This window comes from Eptesicus fuscus, chromosome 12 (genome assembly GCF_027574615.1).
Source record: "Eptesicus fuscus isolate TK198812 chromosome 12, DD_ASM_mEF_20220401, whole genome shotgun sequence".
NCBI classification, from domain to species: Eukaryota; Metazoa; Chordata; class Mammalia; order Chiroptera; family Vespertilionidae; genus Eptesicus; species Eptesicus fuscus.
This window is the reverse complement of record NC_072484.1, coordinates 10,730,253-10,752,247: the sequence shown is the minus strand read 5'-3', so window position 1 is coordinate 10,752,247 and position 21,995 is coordinate 10,730,253. Positions and strand designations below refer to the sequence as shown.

The window sequence follows — 21,995 nt, the reverse complement described above, 5'->3', positions numbered from 1 at the left end:
TAGGCTTCCTCCTACAAAGCAGCAGGGAACTGTTGATGGGTTGTGAATGGCCAATAACCTGATCAGATGTGAATTTTATGGGGATCATTCAGGCCATTGAATGGAGAATGGGTTGGTCCAGGGGTCCTCAAACTTTTTAAACAGGGGGCCAGTTCACTGTCCCTCAGACCGTTGGAGGGCCGGACTATAGTTTAAAAAAAACTATGAACAAATTCCTATGCACACTGCACATATCTTATTTTGAAGTAAAAAAACAAAATGGCAAAAACACCCACATGTGGCCCTCGGGCCGTAGTTTGAGGACGCCTGGGTTGGTCCCTAGGGAGACGAGGTATAGAGAGAGCAATGGGACAGCAGATAGGGCAGAAAGGGAGAGAAGTGGATGGATTTAAGAGACAATCTGAAGGTAGGACCAGACGGCAAGCGTAGGATATTTAATGAGAATAACTCAATTTTAGTGGCATAACCGTTTTCCCTTTGAGGGTAAAACCAACAATTGAATTTAATGGCTTCTGACAGTTTTAATTTGTTCTTTTACAATGAAAGAAAAGTTCTTTCAATTCTTCCTCCTAAATCCATCCTCTCTGTACCCAACACTTGCACTCAGTGATGGTTCTTCTTTAGGTGGCTCCATTCTAACCTGACTTCATGACACAGCCTTAATTTCCAGTTTTACCACAGGATCCCCCCATAATAGAAATACTTCCCAGCGCCTTCAGGATGAAATACCAAATCCTTCACCTGGTTCATCAAAAGCCTTTCACAGGTCCTGTGCTGCCTGCTGCTCTGGCCTTACCTCTTGCCACTGTCCGCCCCACCGCACAAACAGCCCCATTCTTTTTCTGTATTTTATCCATACTAACCTCTGTCATTGAATGCGCCCAGAATGGGCTTGTATTCTCAGGCTCTCTGCCTCTGCACATGTTGTTCCCTCTGCCTGGGGTGCTTCCCTCCTTGTTCTGCATCCCAAATCTAAACCCAGCCCATATGTTATGAAGCACCTCCTTGAGGTTAGATGCCCACTTTGTGTTTCTACAGCCCTTTGCCCTTACCCCAGATTGTCATTAGTTCCCATCTCATTAGACTGGGGGCACTCCTTAAGGGCAGTCATCTCTGAACCCCCAGAAATTGGCCTAGTACCTGGAACAAAGCAGGTAAACAAGCAAATGTGTGACTCACTAAATGATGGACCGAATGAATGACAGAATAATCAAGGAATAAATTTTGAGTTCTAAGTTAATTTCTAATAACTTTGTCTATAACATTTTAACTTCTTTCTGTTTTTCTTCTATTTCCTAGCACTGCTGAAGGTTTAACAAGAAAAAATATGTCAGATGTCAGTGGGTGGCAAACATTTTTACAAGCCCTTGGCTACTTCCTCAAAATGTTCTTTGGCTCAGCAGCGCTCGGCACGCTCACTGGCTTAATCTCTGCATTAATATCCTTTTACTATGATGAACATGTGTGGCTGAGAAGATTATTCCTAATTATATCCATGGTTAGCCATTTTCTCCTATTCCTTAAGGGGAGCAATTTTAGTCTAAGGTTGTGTTTGATGGAGGATTTTTATGCTTAGTTGTGGTTTGAGGAGCACTTTCATTTAAACTCAAGGACTTTTAAATTTAATATGTGAAATTTAGGGTGTCACTTTTTAAAGCTTAAAAAACATGTACACTGTTGGATATCGGATCTGATTTGGGAGACTTCTTAGTTCCTAGAGAATGATAACCACATTCATATAATTTTCATTTTCTGCTGTCTCTCTTTTCACATTCCAAAAATTGGAAATTAATTTCCTTTGAAAATGTCTGGAAGTGTTTTCTGAAAGAACCAGAAAAGAGACTTTCAAAGTGAGCTCATCTAAGTTATTTGCACTGATTTTCTTGCTTAACTACCCATAAGCTTTTCCAGCCAGAGAAGAGGCTTGTGAAGCCCAGTGACACCTTTATTGCTGTAGAAAATTCGTCATGTTCTAACAGGAATAGGCTCCAGACCACTTCTGTGCTAGCCTAAGCCTGCGTCTCAGGGAGGTGCCACCTGGCCCTCCTCCACGAGCAGTGTGTCTCACAGATGGCCGGAAAAGCCTCCTTTGCCTGTGACAGGCATGTTTGTCTGCCATCCTGTTGAATTTTCCCTTCGACTCCTGTGTCCAGAAGTCTAAAGGCTCTAGTGAGTTGGTTGACAGCTTCTCATATTGTACCAACAAACAGAATAGGAAATAAACTTTATCCAGCTCAGTACTTTCCTCCATATTTATCTTTTTCTTAAAAAGAGTCGGGGGAGCATCTACTGTAATGAAGCTAGGTGAATGGTGCTGTGAGTTCCAGCAAGGGCATATGAACAATATTTGGAATATGTAAAAGGCTCTCCTTTGACAGATGAGTTTGAAAATCTCCAGGAATAGGAAAAAGGGCCCTTTTATGGGGTATTGAACCCCAAAGTTCTGGAAAACCCTATTAGTTCATCTCATCTGATGCAGGAAGAGGAGGTGAAAGAATAACAAGGCCCAGAAGGGACCTGGCAGTGTGGGCTATCCTCAGTCCGTCTGCAGCCCCAGCTTTGCCCCCCACAGGCCTGGCACATTCCCAGTCTTCCAGGTCAGCATTTTTTAGAAGATATTTTAAATTGATTTTTAGAAAGAGAGGAAAGGAGAGGGAGATAGAAAGAAACATCAATGTGAGAGTGAGACATTGATCAGCTGCTTCCTGCACACCTCCTACTGGGATCAAGCCCGCAACCCAGGTATGTGCTCTGACTGAGAATCAAACTGGTGACCTTTCAGTGCATAGGATGATGCCCAACCAACAGAGCCACACTGGCCAGGGCCCAAGTCAGCATTTTTAACTGAGTTAACTTAGGTTGGTTTTAATCCCACCCCCTCTTACCATTTGTCTCAGGAATTTACATTTCTTATTTTATCAGATTCCCTTTCTTAAAACAACTGTCTCCCTGCAAAGAAAAACAATCCATGATGACAGGTTTTCAATTGTTGCCTTAGAATGTTGCAAAATCTTGTATCTATTGTTCAATTTATACTTGGAAGGCAGCAGTTTTGTGACTTCACTAGATCTCCCACCAACTGTCCCTCAATTCTCTTTCCTTGACAACTCATTTACGTGCTAAAGCATATTGACTTGAGGAAAACGCCTTCCTTGGAGTTCGGCATGATGATCATTTTTGCGTATCTTCCTTATGGGCTTGCGGAAGGAATCTCACTCTCGGGTAAGTGAACGAGAGCATTGAAATGCTGGGTGATGGCGTGTTGTCCTGCCTGGTGAGAGAGGTTATGTCAGTTGGGTCACTTTCAATCACAAGAGACAGTCACAACTCAGAAGAACTTGCAACAAAGGGAATCTACTGGTCCTGTAGGGACAGATTTGGATTTAGACCTGGCTGGATCCAGGGCCTCAGTGTTGTCACAGTCACATTTCTCTTTACCGACCATCCCGTAGCAAAGATCAAAATATCACCTCCAATTCTGCCTCTTTCCCAGAGCAAGGGCTCTGAAGGGCTTCCCTCCAAGGATGGGGTCCGACTGCCAAGAACAGTCATTTCCCAGCCCATTCCTAGGTCCTGGCACCCACTGAACTGCATTCTGTCACTATAGTTTTCTTTTTCCAGAATGTCGTAAAAGTGAAGTCATATAGTATGCAGGCTTTTGTGTCTTATTTTTTCAGTTATTATAACGTTCTTAAGCAACATGTTTTTGCATGTATGCCATTCATTATTTCTCTACATTCTTGAACTCATGGAACATATTTATTTATTTATTTATTTATTTATTTTAACCTAAAATTTTTTTTTAATTTAATAAATCTTTATTGTTCAGATTATTACAATTGTTCCTCTTTTTTCCCCCATAGCTCCCCTCTACCCGGTTCCCACCCCACCCTCTGCCCTTACCCCCCCACACTGCCCTCATCCATAGGTATATGATTTTTGTCCAGTCTCTTCCCGCACCCCCCACACCCCTTTACCCCCAAGAATTGTCAGTCCACTCCCTTTCTATGCCCCTGATTCTATTTATTCACCAGTTTATTCTGTTCATCAGATTTTTTATTCGCTTGATTTTTAGATTCACTTGTTGATAGATATATATTTGTTGTTCATAATTTTTATCTTTACCGTTTTCTTCTTCTTCCTCTTCTTAAAGAATACCTTTCAGCATTTCATTTAATATTGGTTTGGTGGTGATGAACTCCTTTAGCTTTTTTCTTATCTGTGAAGCTCTTTGTCTGGCCTTCAATTTGAATGATAGCTTTGCTGGATAGAGTAATCTTGGTTGTAGGTTCTTGCTTTCATCACTTTGAATATTTCTTGCCATTCCCGTCTGGCTTGCATAGTTTCTGTTGAGAAATCAGCTGACAGTTGTATGGGTGCTCCCTTGTAGGTAACTAACTGTTTTTCTCTTGCTGCTTTTAATATTCTCTCTTTGTTTTTTGTTTTTTTTTTGTTTTTTTGTTTTTTTTAAATATATTTTATTGATTTTTTACAGAGAGGAAGAGAGAGGGATAGTTAGAAACATCGATCAGCTGCCTCCTGCACACCCCCTACTGGGGACGTGCCCGCAACCAAGGTACATGCCCTTGACCGGAATCGAACCTGGGACCCTTGAGTCCGCAGGCCGACGCTCTATCCACTGAGCCAAACCGGTTTCGGCCTAATATTCTCTCTTTGTCTTTTGCTCTTGGCATTTTAATTATGATGTGTCTTGGTGTGGTCCTCTTTGGATTCCTTTTGTTTGGGGTTCTGTGCGCTTCCTGGACTTGTAAGTCTATTTCTTTCACCAGGTGGGGGAAGTTTTCTGTCATTATTTCTTCAAATAGGTTTTCAGTATCTTGCTCTCTCTTTTCTTCTGGCACCCCCATAATTCGGATGTTGGTACACTTAAAGTTGTCCCAGAGGCTCCTTACACTATCTTCATATTTTTGGATTCTTTTTTCTTTTTTCTTTTCCAGTTGGGTGTTTTTTGCTTATTTGTATTTCAAATCTTTTACTTGATTCTTGCAATCCTATCGTCTGCTGTTAGATCTCTGTATAATATTTTTTATTTCAGTCAGTGTATGCTTAATTTCTAGTTGGTCCTTTTTCATATCCTTGAGGGTCTCGCTAAATTTATCGGCCTTTTCTAGAAAATTCTTGAAAAACCTTATAACCGTGGTTTTGAACTCTATATCCAGTCATTTGCTTTCCTCCATTTCTTTCATTTGTGATCTGTTTCTTTGTCTCCGCATTTTGGCTGCTTCCCTGAGTTGATAGAGTGGCTTTGTGTGCTAGGTGTCCTCAGTGTTGTCACAGTCACATTTCTCTTTACCGATCATCCCGTAGCAAAGATCAAATTTTCTTCTGTTTATAAGTTATATATTGCTGCTTTTTGCTTGCCTATTATTTTTTTATTGGACACCAGTCATTGTAAAGTTGATTATGTTGTTAATTATTAGATTTTCATATATTCTTCATAGAGTTTTGGATTTTCATCTGCCATATATCTAAGTTTCCTGCAATCAGTGGCTCAGCCTCCCCAGTTGCCTGAGGTGGACACTCTTGGTGCACCCCTTTTTGGGCTGTGTGCACAGTCTTGTTGTAATTAAGCCTTGATTGTTATTGGTATCACTGGGAGGTATTGGCCTCCAGGTCAATTGGCTGTGAGGATCAGCTGTGTCTACACTGGGAGAACTTCTGTGCTGGAGACACCCTTATGAGACCAGACTTGCACAAGCCTCTGTGCTCAGCTTGGATGGGGCGGAGTCTCAGGGTGGAGCAGACAGCATTGGTTTCCCCGTCAGCCCTGCCCTAAGAGGCCCCTGGGTCTTAGTGTCCCGTGGTAATTGCTGCAAGCACCTCTGAGAGAAAGCCGCCCTCGAGTTTCACCTGCTCCCAGACAGTCCAGTTTCTCCCCGAATGAGTCTAGGTCCCCAGAGTCTCGCCCGGAACTGGAGTTCAATGCAGTCGGGAGCTTTTGTCTCCCTCCCTAGTGAGAAAGCCAGCCACGCACTCAGTTGCCCGCCCTTTCTGCACGCGCGCGTATCAGTACCTCTGCCTTCTGCAGCTCCTCTGAGTCTCAGTGTACTTTTCTCTTTCCTTCTAGTTGTAGAATTTCCATTCAGCCAGCTTTCCTGTGGTTCTGGATGTCCGTTTTGTCTTTTAGTTGTAGTTTTGAAATTGTTGTGCGAGGCAGTAGTTTACGTGTTTATCTATGCCGCCATCTTGGTTTCTCCTCATGGAACATATTTATAACAGCTATTTTTTTTAAAATATATTTTATTGATTTTTTACAGAGAGGAAGAGAGAGGGATAGAGAGTTAGAAACATCGATGAGAGAGAAACATTGATCAGCTGCCTTCTGCACACTCCCCACTGGGGATGTGCCCGCAACCAAGGTACATGCCCTTGACTTGAATTGAACCTGGGACCCTTCAGTCCGCAGGCCGACGCTCTATCTACTGAGCTAAACCAGCTAGGGCTATAACAGCTATTTTAATGTGCTTGTTTGTTAATTCTATCATTTCTGTTAATTCTAGGTTGGTTTCTGTTGATAAATTTTATTCTGTTTATAAGTTATATATTGCTGCTCTTTGCTTGCCTATTAATTTTTTATTGGACACCAGTCATTGTAAAGTTGATTATGTTGTTAATTATTAGATTTTCATATATTCTTCATAGAGTTTTGGATTTTCATCTGCCATATATCTAAGTTTCCTGCAATCAGCAGAATCTGTTTGAGGTTTACTTTTAAATTGTCAGGGCAGGTCCAGAGTAGCACTAGGAACTAATGCACTTCTGAGGACTCTAGATCATGTCCCATTATGAGGTCACTCCACTCCGGCCTGTGGGAACACACACTATTCCCAGCCTTGTGTGTGCTTAGGGAACTGCTCAGCCTATTCCTTTTTAGTGATTCTCTTCCAGCCTCTTGGAATCTCACCGCTTGCATATACAGATCAGTTCAGTCCAAGATTCAAGGGGACTCCATTATAGCTCTCAGGAGCTCTCTCCTACTGTGTGGCTTCTCCTCTCTGGTATTCTAGCTGCTTTGGCCTCCCCCAATTCTCCTCTGTCTTCTCTTCTCAGAGCTCAGTTTGGGGTTCCCCTTCCTGAGCCTCAGCCTGGAAACTAAGGCCGGCAGTAGGCTGGGCCGGGCCTGGAGTAGGAAGGGCCACCGTATTGGTTTCCCTTCTATCAGGAATCACAGTCCTACCCTGACCCGTATTCAATGTCAGAAGACCGTTTTATTCCATATCTTTCATCAAGTTTTCTAGTTGTTTATGGCAGGACAGCAATTTGCGTAGCAATTATTTCTTCCTGGGCAATGTGGAAGTCCCCGGTGGTTTTTAATGACTCCGTTGAACAGAATTCTTCCCACAATCACTTTCTGGAATCACAGTGGGTACTCTGTGAGCAGATCTTGCCAAGGAGGAAGCAGAGAGGACTCTGTTAATTTTTTCTGGAGAACTTGTAAACATCAGGGGTTTGGTGTTTTTTTGTGTGTGTTTTTTTATCCCAAGCCAGTTCTCCTGGATAATTTCATCCTGGCATCTGCCATCAAGTGTCCTCTCTTACCTTTCCTGAATTTGGCACTTAATAAACATTACCTATGAAACATTTGGCTCTAGCCTAGCTATTTAACCTCTGTTTTTCTAAATGTTTCCCACCCGTTGAGATGAACACTAAGTACCTGATGGCAGATATATTTCATACATCCATTTGGAATTTGTGATTAAAACAAGGGAGTATTTTTCTTTTCTTCAGAGAGGCAGTGTTTTCTGTTTGTAGGCTCTCGTTTCCTTAGGGATTTTTGTTGTTCACACAAGTGGGGCCAAAGACAGCACATGCCAGCCAAGAACACATGGTCTGCCTCTGGGCCTTTGGGATCTCTATCCCACAGGGTTTCAGAGAAAGGGAGGACGGCCTGGTGTGTTGTGAGGACCCTCCACGTCCCACTGTAAGAGCATAAATGGGAAAAGTGATATTTTTGCTCTCTCCTCCTTCCCTTTTGTACTCTGCTTTCCCTGACCATCATAAAGGACTGATAGTGAGTGGTTCCCATGACCACCAAGCAGGACATTCTCTTCCTATAAATCATTTACTCAAATCATGTGTTTGGAACACACTGGTTAAGGATACCGGACTAACCTGGGTTTGAATCCAAGCTCCGCCTCTCATCATTAGCTATGTAACCTCAGTCAGCAGACTTAACCTCTCTGAGCATTCACTTCCTCATGTAATAAAAGTGCCACCCTCAAGCTTGAGGTGAGAATTAAAGGGAACGATGCAAGTGAGAGTCCTGACAGAGGCATCAGTGTGTGTTATTACTAGGAAGTATCCTGGTTTCAACAGTAAATTAAATAGTCTCCCTAATTATTACTCGGAAGCATTAGCTATTCTCAGAATCTTTGTTCTAATTCTATCTATACCTAACTATTTCTATTTTTCACTCAAGCCAGTTTTGAGGGCTGCTTTGCCCTCTGGCTCTAGAAAGCCAAAGATGAATAGCCCCCATCCCTGGCCCTGAGCCAACTCTGGGCTTGGGGAGGGGGATTGGGGCAGAGCCACATTCTGTTGAGGTGAGTCACGAGGATGGAACTTTCAGGGTTGAAGGGTGAGTTTGCAAAATTGATAAGGACTTAACACTTCCTGTTAAATGCTGGGAACATGTTGGCCAAAGATGGAATGTACTGTACAGCACTCACGTGCACAGGTGTATATCCAAGGAATTCCTTTGCAGCACTGCCTGTGAGAGGAAAACTGGAAGTAGCTAAATGTTCATCGGTAATGGGAACAATTAAGTGAGTCTGGGTCCACTGTCACTACGGCATACTATGCAGACACTTAAAAAATGAATTTGATCTATTTGTACTGCCACTCTAAGATATATTATTAAATTTTAAGAAAGTTAAAAACTACTCATTCATCTATTCAGTGAATATTAAATACGCACCCTGTGCTGAGAACTGCCCTTGTATCGGGGCTATAGCAGTAAACAAGGTAAGATTAAAGTACTACCTGCAAAAGAAAGACAATAGTCAAATGAGCAAACACATAGCATGATCTCAGGCAGTGAGAAATGATATGAAGAAATCAGAATAATGTGATAGACAGTAGGGGGGGGCGGGGGGGGGCAGAAGCATCATGGCATAGAGTCAGAAGGTCGCAAAGGGGGGACCCTAGGGCTAAGACCTGTGTGTAAGAGGGAGCCAGCCCTGGGAGGGTCTGGGGAAGGGTGTTCGGCACTGGGAACAGTAGGTGCTAAGGGTCCCAGGTAGGTGTGAAGGAGCGAGGCATGCTCCAGAAGAGCAGGAAGACTACGCAGTTGGGATGGAGGGGCCAGGAGCCCATCCCGCAGGTTCTATAGGCCTGGGACTCTGCTAATCATGCAAAGGCAAATGTTGGAGGCTTTTGAAGAAAATCCACTGTGCTAGCAATACATGACATATATCTAACAGGATCCTGTTTATTACTTTTTAAAGATAAACTTCCTAATGGCTTAGTGAGAGAACTGGCAATCTGCATACCAAACGGTTAATAGTAGTTAACCTCTGGAAAGGGGCTGTGAGTGGAGACTCTTGTTTTACTCTATACCTCTGAGTCTGGATGTCTTATAGTGAAATATGTTTATTATTGGGTAATTAACAAAGAAAACTGATTATGGTTTGATTCAGCCTTCAAGAAGTACGTTGTAGCCCGGCCTGCGTGACTCAGTTGTTGAGCCTCGACCTGTAAACCAAGAGGTCATGGTTCAATTTCTTGTCAGAGCACATGCCAGGTTGGTGGGCTTGATCCCTAGTGTGGGGCCTACAGGAGGCAGCCAATCAATGATTCTCTCTCATCATTGATGTTTCTCTCTCTCTCTCCCTCTCCCTTCCTCTCTGAAATCAATAAAAATATATTTAAATGAGCTGGTGAAACAATGTCTTTTGAAAGCCCAGAAGCCAGCAACTTTCTGCGTTGGCCTGCAGTGCTAAAGCCCGTTCCATAAAAACAGAACTGTGTCATACCCTGTTCTCCTTTGATCTCCAGAGTTCCAAACCCAGGTTCTGGGCTCTCTTCTGCCATCTCCCTTCGCTTTGCCTTCTGATAGCTCTATTGCAAGGTCAGGCAGGGTCAGCTCTCCAGGTGATCATCTGCAGGAAGATACTGAGAGAACCACCAGGTTTGCTGTCTTCTGCTTTTTGTTTTGTTTTAAATATTTTTATTGATTTCAGAGAGGAAGGGAGAAGGGGAGAGAGGGAGAAATATCAATGATGAGAGAGAATCATTGATCAGCTGCCTCCTGCACACCCCACACTGGGGATCAAGCCCACAACTCGGGCATGTGCCCTGTCCGGGAATCAAACCATGACCTCCTGGTTCATAGGTCGATGTTCAACCACTGAGCCACTCCAACGAGGCTGTTGTCCTCTGGTGTTTTTTTTTATCTCCACATCAATCATTCAGAATGACTCTTAAGCTGCAGTCTTCACAATGGTCTGCAGTAACAAGTACAGAAGTCTCTGGTCCACTCCTTCCCTTCTCCCAAATCTTGTCTGGTGCAGCTTGTAGGCAGCATTGCTGGAAAGTCCCCATCTAGCCTCGTTTGTACAGGAAGATGAAAGAGCAAAGAATTTGCTATTTGCTAAGAGGAAAGGAGCAGGCCAGGTTGAGGGACCCCACCGGTGCACAATCCAGGCTGGGGAGGGACAGGGCTGGGGAGGGACTGGCCCATCTCACTCAGTCCCGATGGGCCAGACCCCAGCAGCAAGCTAACCTACCTGTTGGAGCTTTTGCCCCCTGGTGGTCAGTGCACGTCATAGCACCTGGTCAACTGTTCAACCATCTGCCCCCTGGTGGTCAGTGCATGTCATAGCGAGCGGTTGAGAGGCCTTAACATATCATTAGCATATTACGCCTTGATTGGTTGAACGGACAACTGAACACTTAGCATATTAGGCTTTTATTATATAGGATGTTCATCAGTAATCCCTGTTTCTACAAAGTGGCAGAAGGAGTTAATATTTTGCTTATAAAGTCTGACTTGCAGTTCATATATTTTGGCTTATTTAATGACTGTATTTACATGAACTAGAGACCCTAGACCCGGACACTCTGAGAGGAAACCCTCGTAAAGTGCTGCAGGAGTGATTACGGGCAGTGGCCAAATGGTGAGACTCAAACCCTTAGTCAACAACAAAAGTTGTAGACTCTCATGGAGTGTCATAAAGAAAAGACATTATGTGTTATATCTCTCTTTCTATATAAGAAGAGTATTTCATGGTGATTACAGGGAAAGTATAAAAAGTAAATCAAAATCTACCCCGATTCTTTTTTGTTGTTGTTTGTTAATCCTCATCCAAGGATATTTTTCCATTGATTTTTAGAGAGAGTAGAAGGGAGGGGGAGAGACAGCGAGAGAGAAACATCAGTGTGAGAGAGACACATCGATTGGTTGCCTTCCACACATGCCCCGACCAGGCCAGGATTGAGCCTGCAACCAAGGTACATGCCCTTGACCAGAATGGAACCCAAGACCCTTTAGTCCTCAGGCTGATGCTCTGTCCACTGAGCCAAACCGACTAGGGCTACCCAGATTCTTATGCTCTCTAAGTGACTCATCTGTCCTCCTTCTATCTGTGGATGACAGTGACAGCACACACCTGTCCTGTGATGGGCACTTTGCATAGCTATTCTTCATTACCCTCCTAATAGGGTAATGAAGATTAGAAACAGAAACAGTTAATAAGCATCGACAAAGGATTCATTAAATTAGCCATGACATATCAATACAGGGTTGGGCAAAGTAGATTTACAGTTGTTCATATGGAAAATAATACAATTCATGAGTGGGTACTCTGAGTTCCACTATACAGATGAGAAAAATGAGGCTTGGATGGGGGTGTGGGAATTTGGCCCAAGCTACCAGAGAGAAGGGCCCCTTAGCATTTCTCTGCAGTCTCTGGTAGGCCTCAGGTATTATTTCCTTATCCTTTTTTTTTTTTTAAATATGTTTTTATTGGTTTTAGAGAGGAAGGGAAAGGGAGAGAGAGAAAGAAACATCAATGATGAGAGAGAATGACCGATCAGCTGCCTCCTGCATGCCCCACACTGGGGATCAAGCCCACAACCTGGGCATGTGCCCCGACCGGGAATTGAACCGTGACTTCCTGGTTCATAGGTCGATGCTCAACCACTGAGCCTCACTGGCCAGGCTCCTTTTTCTTAAAACAACTAACATGATAGGCTCCAGGGACTTGTGGGAAGTGTGACATATTTGTGGATCACATGGTAGGTGCTTTTCTGCTCTGCTCATGTCTGGGCACTGTGCCCCATTGTCCCTCTCCAGGCATCATGGCCATCCTGTTCTCAGGCATCGTGATGTCCCACTATACGCACCATAACCTGTCCCCGGTCACCCAGATCCTCATGCAGCAGACCCTCCGGACCGTGGCCTTCTTGTGCGGTGAGTTCTTCTCGGTGGTCTGGCGTGGGCCTTCCCTGAGCTGATGGTTCTTCTTACCCTGTTTGAGGAGTCCAGTTGTTCCCTGGCAGAAGAGGCAGCAGGATCCTCAGAGCCAGACTTGAACTCGCTTATCTTTTGTTACTCTGGCTTTCAAATTCCATAAAGTAAACCTAATACTTAATAAATGGAATATTTGCTGCCTACAATTTTAAAACCAAAAATAATGAAAGCTACTGATTATGAACATTTGAGCCTCATGCATATTAATGTATTAAAGTCACATTTCCAAAAATGTTTTCCTCGGAACAGATATTGATGAGGGTTAAGTGAATAAAGAGTGGGAAATCCTGAGATAAAATTTAACAAGTTTCTGAACTGCAGGACTTTTCAGCAGCGTGCATTGTGAACTTCTGAGAGAGGAATATAGTAACAGCATTTCCCAAACTTGTCCATAGGAGCATCTTGAAAGACCTAACTCGGCGAGGTATCATTGTTGGGCTGGGGTACACCAGGATGACTGGTTCCCCCATGCGCCCCCTCCCTAGTTTATGCCTGGCCATGAAGGAACCACTCTCACACTGTCCCTTTGCACTGGTGCCCAAGTGGCTGTGCCCTAGCTGTCACCATCAGCATCTCCCCTGACATTTCAGTGGGGCTTGTCTCATTTGAAGTGTGAGTTCCACACTGTCACATGCTAGGTAGGAGTCAGGGACAGGCTGTGCAGATTTCAGTCCATGGATAAGGAGGCTCAGGTGTCAAATGACTTGTCCACAGTCGCATGGTTCAGAAGTGACTCTGAAGCCAGGTCTGTCTCTTCGGGCCCAGCAGGTATTTTTCCATAGCACCCCTCTCAGAAAGTCATGGCTAAAGACTTTGACCCTGACTCACCATTAAAGGAGTGTAAAGCAAAACATCCATCAAATTCTGTTTTGTACCCATCAGATTAGTAAATGTTAAATTTGATAATACCCACTTCTGGCACAGGTGTATGTAGGACAGGCCATTGATGTGCATGTATATTGATGCCATTTCTTCGGAGAGTCATTTGCAGCATGTCTGAATTTAAAAGGCATGAGCTCTTGGACCCAGAATTCTACCAGGGATTTTGCCTGTGCACAGGGATGCTTGTTGTAGTTTGTAATATAAGAAATATAAACAGTCAATAAGCATTGACAATGGATTCATTAACCCTTTTCACTCGCTTGCTTTGTTCTCGATTCCTTTATTCTACTCGGGATTTAAGTTTTTAAATACCCCAGATTTTACAAAGCGCGGCAGTAGAATAAAAAACTGGAGTTTCTTTTCATACAAACTTATTTATTTGGATTTTTTTATATTTCAAATTATTGATACATTCAAAGAGTATAAAAAGAGCTGCTACCAATGCTAACCATGTCGAGTCGACATCCGAGTGCAAAAGGTTAAATTAGCCATGACATACCGATACAGGATTAGACAAAAGTAGGTTTACAGTTGTTCATATGGAAAATAATACAATCCTATATAATAAAAGCCTAATATGCTAAATGTCCAGTCATCTGTTCAACCAATCAAAGCGTAATATGCTAATCATATGCTAAGGCTGCTCAATCACTCGCTATGACGTGCACTGACCACCAGGGGGAAGATGCTTCAACCAGTAGCATATGGGGTTCGGCCGATCAGGACTGAGCAATATGGGTTGGACATGCCCAGGAGCTCTCCTGTGGTCTCTCCCTGGCTGGCCAACCTCCCTTGTCCCTGGCCTGCACCCTCTAACAATCCAGGATTCCTAAGGGGATGTGGGAGAGCCGCTTTTGGTCTGATCCTGCTCAACCCAGGAGCTTCCTCCTGGTGGTCAGTGCACTCCCACAAGTGGAGCAACACTCAGCCAGAAGTCGGGCTCACAGTTGGGGAGCGCAGTGGTGGTGGCGGGAGCCTCTCCTGCCTCCATGGCAGCACTAAGAATGCCTGACTGCAAGAGGACACAAGGCTGGGCTGAGAGTCCCCCCACCCCAAGTGCACAAATTTTGTGCACTGGGTCTCTAGTCCTATATTATAAAAAAGCCTAATATGCAAATCAACTGAATGGCGGAATGACCAGTGGAATGACTGGTTGCTATGATGTGCACTGACCACAAGAGGGCAGACGCTCAACGCAGGAGCTGCCCCAGCCTGCAAGGCCCCAGGCCAGCCAAGGTGGGTGCCAGTAGGGTTCCCCCGATCACCCCACCGGTCACCCCACAGATCGGCCCTGATTACTGGCCAGGCCTAGGGACCCTAACCATGCACAAATTTCGTGAACTGGGCCTCTAGTAATCCTATTTAATAAAAGAGTAATATGCAAATTGACCATCATTCCAAGACACAGATGGTCAACCCCATGTGGTCAAAGATGGTTGCCCCCATGTGGACACAAGATGGCCGCCACAAGATGGCTGGCAGGGGAGGGCAGTTGGGGGGACCAGGCCTGCAGGGGAGGGCAGTTGTGGGGGGACCAGGCCTGCAGTGGAGGACAGTTGGGGGGGGGGGGGGACCCAGGCCTGCAGGGGTGGGCAGTTAGGGGCAATCGGCCTGGCCGGGGAGCAGTTAGGCATCGATCAGGCTGGCAGTGGAGTGGTTAGGGGGTGATCAGGCTGGCAGGCAGAAGCAGTTAGGGGCAATCAGGCAGAGGCAGGCGAGCGGTTGGGAGCCAGCCCTCCTGGATTGTGAGAGGGATGTCCAACTGCCCATTTAGGCCTGATCCCACCAGGTGGTCGGACATCCCTCAAGGGGTCCCAGATTGGAGAGGGTGCAGGCTGGGCTGAGGGACACCCACTGCCCCCTCCCCCGTGCACAAATTTCGTGCACCGGGCCTCTAGTTAATAAATATAATACAAGAATAAATTCTGTGTTTCATGTTACTCACAACTGTAAATGTACTTTTGCCCAATCCTGTACAGTAGAATTTATGCTGCCAGAGAAAAGCATAATGTAGACATCAAAGCGACCTAAATGAGCATTTGGAAAGATCACAAAAAATATTAATGGCTCAAGGAAAAATTCAAGGAGGAGAGGGGTGAATCTACTGTCCAGCTTGTGACTTATTTTAAAAGGATACACATTTGAAGGAAAAAAATGTGGGCAAAGTGTTTTAAAACAGCCTTGCTATAATATAATATTCAACTATTTTACAATACAGTCTTTTCTCCCTGGTTATGAGGCTGTTCTGGGCCATCACAATAAAAGCAGGGAGCCTAGCCCTAGTTGGTTTGGCTCAGTGGATAGAGCATTGGCCTGTGGACTGAAGGGTTCCGGGTTTGATTTCAGTCAAGGGCACATGCCCTGGTTGCAGGCTCTATCCCCAGTGGGGGGCATGCAGGAGGCAGCCAATCAATGATTCTATCTCATCATTGATGTTTCTCTCTCTCTCCTTCCTCTCTGAAATCAATAAATATATATATATTTTTAAAAAATAAAGCAGGGAGCCTAGTGGTGGAAATGTACAAGGTCCTTTTCTTTGGGACACATAGCAACGGCTTGTGCAATGAGCATAAATGTCGGACTCTTGTGGGGTGGATCCCAGAGCTGGAAATGTACTTCTTCCTGCAAATGCTGCAGGGTGTGAGCTGTCTTCTAAACCTGGGGTGGCATTAAATGTATGAGGTCAGTCATTTGGCTTTGTCCGCTCTGGCAAGGAAGATAACAAAGGGCCCTTTCACACTAGTCAGGTGGTGTCTGCAGCCGCTGGCTCTGAATTGTGTCACTTTACCGGCAGTCGGGATCCTTGCTAATCACAGTGTTCAGCAAGTGGACTGAGTACTTATTTACACGAGTATTTGACAGTTGCCTCATTAAATTAGGAGATTCAGAATAGCAAGTACATGTTGCTTGTGTGATAGAGAAAAATGAGATAATCACAGTACTAGTTTCACCAGATATTGGTTGCAGATGTTTCAGAAAATATGCAAAGTGTTTCTGACTTACTTGTGAATGTTTGCTTGCTTAACAATTTAGTACTGTATTGGAAAAAATAGTCTGGGCTAAATAATCCATTCTTTGGTTTGTTTCAGAAACATGTGTGTTTGCATTTCTTGGCCTGTCCATTTTTAGTTTCCCTCACAAGTTTGAAATTTCCTTTGTCGTCTGGTGCATAGTAAGTATTTTCCTTGTTTTTTATTTAATTACTTATTCATAGCTCAATGACCACATGTTCTGAACTCATTTATGTAACTGTTAACTGTTCAAAGTCAACAGCTACATAGACACTCTTATGTTTAAGTTTTTTTGTTGTTGTTACAAAAATCACAAACATACAATAAAGGGGTTTAATTAAGTGAATGCATATCCCCGGAAAAGGATTTTTGCTTCTTTTTAAATTTTAAATGGCCTTAAATGATATAGTCTTATTTAAAAGCACATTGTATGTGTTTTTATGTTCGGTGGTAAAAGCAGATTTCAAAATTGAATATGTAATTGAGCATAACCATGTAAAAACATTATGCATAGAAAAAGAAAATTTCACCAAATGTTCCCAGTGCTTGTAGATCTGAGGATGATTTTCTTTTCTTTTCTATGCTTTCTGGATAATTTATAATGTGTATATTTCTTACTGTAGTTTTCTTCAGATGTCCATTCATAAGCTTGACCTTTTGCATTGTGTAAAGATTACTAGGCCCTTAGTTCCCCTGAAGATTCATCCAGGGTACTCATCCCAGGTGATTCTTACTATCAAGAAGGTTTGGGAAATTGTTATAGTTGGACTGGGGGGTGGCAGTAGGAGACACATTAAAATACATCTCTAAAAAAGGAAAGTAGAAGATTAATCATTTGTAGAAGAATCAAGTCCTTGTGGGAAAAATAAAAGTTTCGCATTTAAAAGAACGGTCCAGCTCTGGCCAGTATGGCTTAGTTGGTTGAGCATCATCCCATACACCAAGAAGTCATTGGTTTGATTCCTGGTCAGGGCACATGCCCCTATTGGAGGCTCAATCCCCAGTAGGGAAAATGCAGGAAGCAGCCGATTGATGTTTCTCTCTCATCTCCCTCTCCCTTTCTTTCTCTTTCTAAAATCAGTAAAAACATTTAGAAAATAAAAGAAAGGTCCAACTCTCTCAGGCATCTGATCAAAGTGACATGAGTGGCTTCTAACAGTCCGGGCATTTAGCCTGGTGTCCCCAGGTTGCTTGTCTGTGTTCCTCTTTGTGTCTCTTCCCTCAGAGTGAGCTCATCTCCCAGAGGCCCTCCAGCTGATTCAGACTCCAATCCCTAATTTGATCTTTGTGTCCCTTTAGATCCTATGTTACTTTAAGGCACTTAAGAAGTATACCTTATTATTGTTGAATTATTATAATTCATCTTCAGTTAACTATTATTACCAGCTCCACTTAATAAAGCATAGCTATTGAGAGTCAAAGTTTTTATTTTGCACAGTCATCTACCATGTGCAAACCAGGGAGGTCTACCTGTTTGGCCTGTGGGGAAACTGAGACACAGAGAAGATAAGGAGCCCTCAGAAAAAAGATGTTTCTCCTTGAGACCTGGGTGCTTTCACCTCCGTCGGCAAGAGCGTGTGGCTTTTGTCCCTGTTATCTGTCCTCCAAACTCCAGTTTCAGGACAAGAGGACAGAAGCAAGTCTTTTCAGAAAGTATAATAGTCTTTAGTGTGGTCTCTGGGTAAACGGGGCCACCTTTGGTGAAACCTGAAATGCAAGTGCCAGATTGGGAGGTTGGATTCCAGTGGGTGACACAGGGAGGTGACTGTGTCAGCCATGGGCTGGGAGGAAAAGGAGAATGAGAAGATGCCCTGGGGTGGTGACTTGGTTTTCTCTGAGCACACAGGCTGACCCTGCCCCTCTTGGGGGCAGCCTATGCTTTTCGAATGGATTACTTTACACTGGCTCAGTGGTCAAGGGCATGGGTTTTGGGGACAGAACCAGATTTGAGACTTGGCTCCACCACTTCCTGCCGGGGTCAGCTTGGGCCAGTTACTTAACCTCTCTTTGTCTCTGTTCCCTTGTCTCCAAAATGGAGACAGAAATACCTACTTTATAAGACCATTGCAGGGATCTAAATTTAACAAGATAATGCATATAAAATGCTTAGCACATTGTCTGACATATAAATGTTAGATGATTGGGAGCCATTATTAACTTGACCATCCAAGGCATGCACACTCCAAAGCACACTCAATCTGTGCTGGTTAAAAGGATAAACTTAGAGCCTACAGAATGTGCGTGTGTATATTATCCTTTTCAAGATTAAAAAATGGAGGTAAGTTAATAAGTAGCTCTAAGTATCCACTTAGATAAGATTTAAACTTCACATAAAGCTGTATTTTGTTAAGACCAACATGCCTTTGGAAATGGTTAGGAACCCAAAGCCATGGCAAGTAGCTGGGTTGTGTGATCTTTTAAAATCTACCTGTGTGTTCCTTTTGCTCAGGGAATAACGTTTATGTGTATAGGTTGGCCCTTCTCAGTCTTTCCTCCTTTCTCTGAGGAGTAGGGCCCCCATGGGAGAGGCAGGAACACCTGTTCGTGCCTCCAGAGCTAGCCCACTGGGAGTGATTAGCACAGCCCTGTCCCATGGTGGAGCAACCTTTGGAGGAGTTAGATTGCCCTTAAATTAAATAATTTCTGGATACTTCTGCATGGCCTCTTGGTATTCGGTCCTGTTCTTCTGTCATTACTAAAGCCATCGCTGATGTCCTCTCTTTCTGACTACTGAGATGTGACGTAAAAAGCATTTCCCAGACACAGAAACCAGGCAACCCCAGCCGGGTTTCTGACTAGCACTGTGTTATTCACGCCTTTTGTAACTGAGGGGAATGCCCTATTTATAGTGGGTGTGCTACAAGGCCTGTGTCAGCCTCAACAAGCTTCAGCTTAAAGAACCAGAGGTTTCCATCTAAGACTTGGTTTGTTGCTATTAACAGGTGCTTGTACTGTTTGGCAGAGCAGTGAATATTTTCCCTCTTTCCTACCTTCTGAATTTCTTCCGTGATCATAAAATCACACCGAAGATGATGTTCATCATGTGGTTTAGTGGTAAGTCTAATCTTGAATGAACAGTGGAGGGAAGGTACCTCTTACAAAGGCACACACCATGCAGAGGGCACACGGGCTTGAGCCCTTTGAAAACAAGTGTGTTTCACAAGCCAAAAATAATATAGGTTCCCAGGCTATCAGTGCTGCCAGGAGCTACTTGGGAGGCACCGGACAAATTGCATGTGCTGTTGCCTGTCAAGCTGTGTGACCCTGGGAGGACACTGTTCTCTCAGTCTCGGTTCCTCATCTGTAGAATAATAGGACCTGCTTTACAGGGTTTCCTGGGAACAGCAAATGAGATCATGCAGGCAGAGCACTTAGCACAGGCCTGGCTCACACACAGGGAGGGTTTGGTCTACACTACCTGGTGTATTTATAAAATGTGAGTGTTGGGCTTCACACACACACACACACACACACACACACACACACACACACACACACACGGTGCTTCATAGCCTGGACAGGGCACCTCATTTGATCTGCTCAGGCCCCCTGTGAAGTGGGCCCCCTTCTCTGTGGCCTGCTCTCTCACACCCCAGAGCCTCACAGGATGAGTTGTTGCTCTCCAGGGCATCTGTTAGGATGTGTGACTGCCCATGACCCTGGGCTGTCCCAGGTCCTCTGAGAACGGGGTCAGGATGCCGCTGCCTCTCCTCCTCCTTCCATCTGTCCTCTTACTCCCTTCACTGCCCCCCTAGGCTTGCGGGGTGCCATCCCCTATGCCCTGAGCCTGCACCTGGACCTGGAGCCCATGGAGAAGCGGCAGCTCATTGGCACCACCACCATCATCATCGTGCTCTTCACCATCCTGCTGCTGGGCGGCAGCACCATGCCCCTCATCCGCCTCATGGACATCGAGGACGCCAAGGCGCGTCGCCGGAGCAAGAAGGATGTCAACCTCAGCAAGACAGAGAAGATGGTTAGTGCTTGGTGGGCCCAGAGCAGGGCAGAGGGTTGGTCCCCACTGACTGCCAGGAAATGGGGAAATGAGAACAATTTGAGAATGCTCGGCACCTACACACACACACCCCATGTACATGCAGTTGCCCAACCTGACAAGGGGGTGAACTAAGGTTCTGAAGCGTGGCTCTTGGTGGTAGTTTATCTGCCAGCCTCGTGGCCTGGTACAGTCATGGAGGTCAGGGGGGTGGACCTGTATCAGACTCTCCCAGCAACACTCCTCCCCTGCCAGCAACCGCCCACCCCATCAGGGCCCAGGACTGGAAGGTTTCAAAATCCTATCATTCCCCAATGTCTACTGAATGCCTCCTGTTGGGGCCTGAGTGGAGGAAGGTGCTTACAGTGGCTTTGAGGGTCATGAGAGAGGTGTCCTCCTCTGAGGCCAGACAAGGGCCTGATTGGGGCTGAGGTGCCCAGGGCCCAGCTGCAGTGAACCTGAGGCCCCCATACCACTGCCCACCTCTGTTCCTCCAAGCCACCTTCCTGCCTGGCAGCTGCTCCTGCCTGTAGGCCGCCCCTCCCAAGTCAGCTGTGGTCATGCCTTCCCTGCCCTGTGTCCCCCTCAGGCCCCATGTGCTGAGCCAGACTCTGACAGAAGCAAAGGCCGCCCTAGTCTCTCCTCTCACCTCTGTGCACCCACCATTCCCCCAAAGGAATTTCCAGAAATGCATCTTTTTCTAGTTGCCTTATTCGAGGCCATCAGTCACTTGAATTAGTCTTGGATGGCACAGCAATCCTCAACCAGGAGACAGGGAAAGGGGATGTGCCCACTTCTCCCTCTGAAAGTCCAGGTCTGGGCAGATCTTGGCCTCTAGTCTCTGCGCTGCTGGAAAGGAACTTTCAGATGACCTCACGCTGGGCTGCTCAACCTTCCTCCTCTCAGTGGTCTTTCTCCCCCACCCCGACTCACCAACTTCGTTGTTGTTTTTTAATCCTCACCCGAGGATATGTTTATTGATTTTAGGGAGGAAGGAAGAGAGGGGGTGGAAGGGATAGAGGGGGCGGGGGGAGAGAGAGAGAGAGAGAGAGAGAGAGAGAGACATCAATGTGAGAGAGAAACATCAATCGGTTGCCTCCCATACTTAACCTAACCTGGGATCAAACCCGCAACCTTTTTTGGTATATGGGACGATGCTCCAACCAACTGAGCCATCCAGCCAGGGCCAAACTTTGCTTTTAATAAAAGTTTTAGTGTAGGTTCTGAGACCTTTCAGTGGGGTCAGACTTGGTGAAGGGCTCCAGGGTCCAACAGGTCTGGGTGGGGCTAGAAAGAATTTGCCTTTCTAACAGGTTGCCAGGTGCTGATCCTACAGCCACACTTGGTGAATCTACCACCCTGGGCTCTAGTAGAAGCAGGATGTTTGCTCAGAGGAAGCACATGCTGTTCAAGGAATGTCCTGTGGCACTGGCACTGTGCATGAGGCTCCTTAACCGTCTCAGGTCACCCAGACCAGCAGGAAGCAGAGGCTCTCATTATGCCCATTTTGCAGATGAGAGCACTGAGGCACACAGAGGCCAAATCACACAGCCAAGGTCACACAGACTCCAGAGCCTGCACTCTTAACTACCAGTCTCCACCAATGGCCCCCAAG

The 21,995-nt window shown here is 45.1% G+C and overlaps 1 protein-coding gene across 1 annotated transcript in view; it reads left to right on the top strand.

Annotated features, from left to right (window-relative positions):
* Window positions 1–21,995, top strand: part of SLC9A8 (solute carrier family 9 member A8) — a 68,918-nt gene that overhangs the window by 42,521 nt on the left and 4,402 nt on the right. The window contains exons 9-14 of the mRNA XM_008141166.3: window positions 1,300–1,438; window positions 3,117–3,222; window positions 12,317–12,433; window positions 16,465–16,547; window positions 19,329–19,440; window positions 20,142–20,362. Coding sequence (XP_008139388.1) covers window positions 1,300–1,438; window positions 3,117–3,222; window positions 12,317–12,433; window positions 16,465–16,547; window positions 19,329–19,440; window positions 20,142–20,362 — 778 coding nt within the window. The remainder of the gene's footprint in view (window positions 1–1,299; window positions 1,439–3,116; window positions 3,223–12,316; window positions 12,434–16,464; window positions 16,548–19,328; window positions 19,441–20,141; window positions 20,363–21,995) is intronic.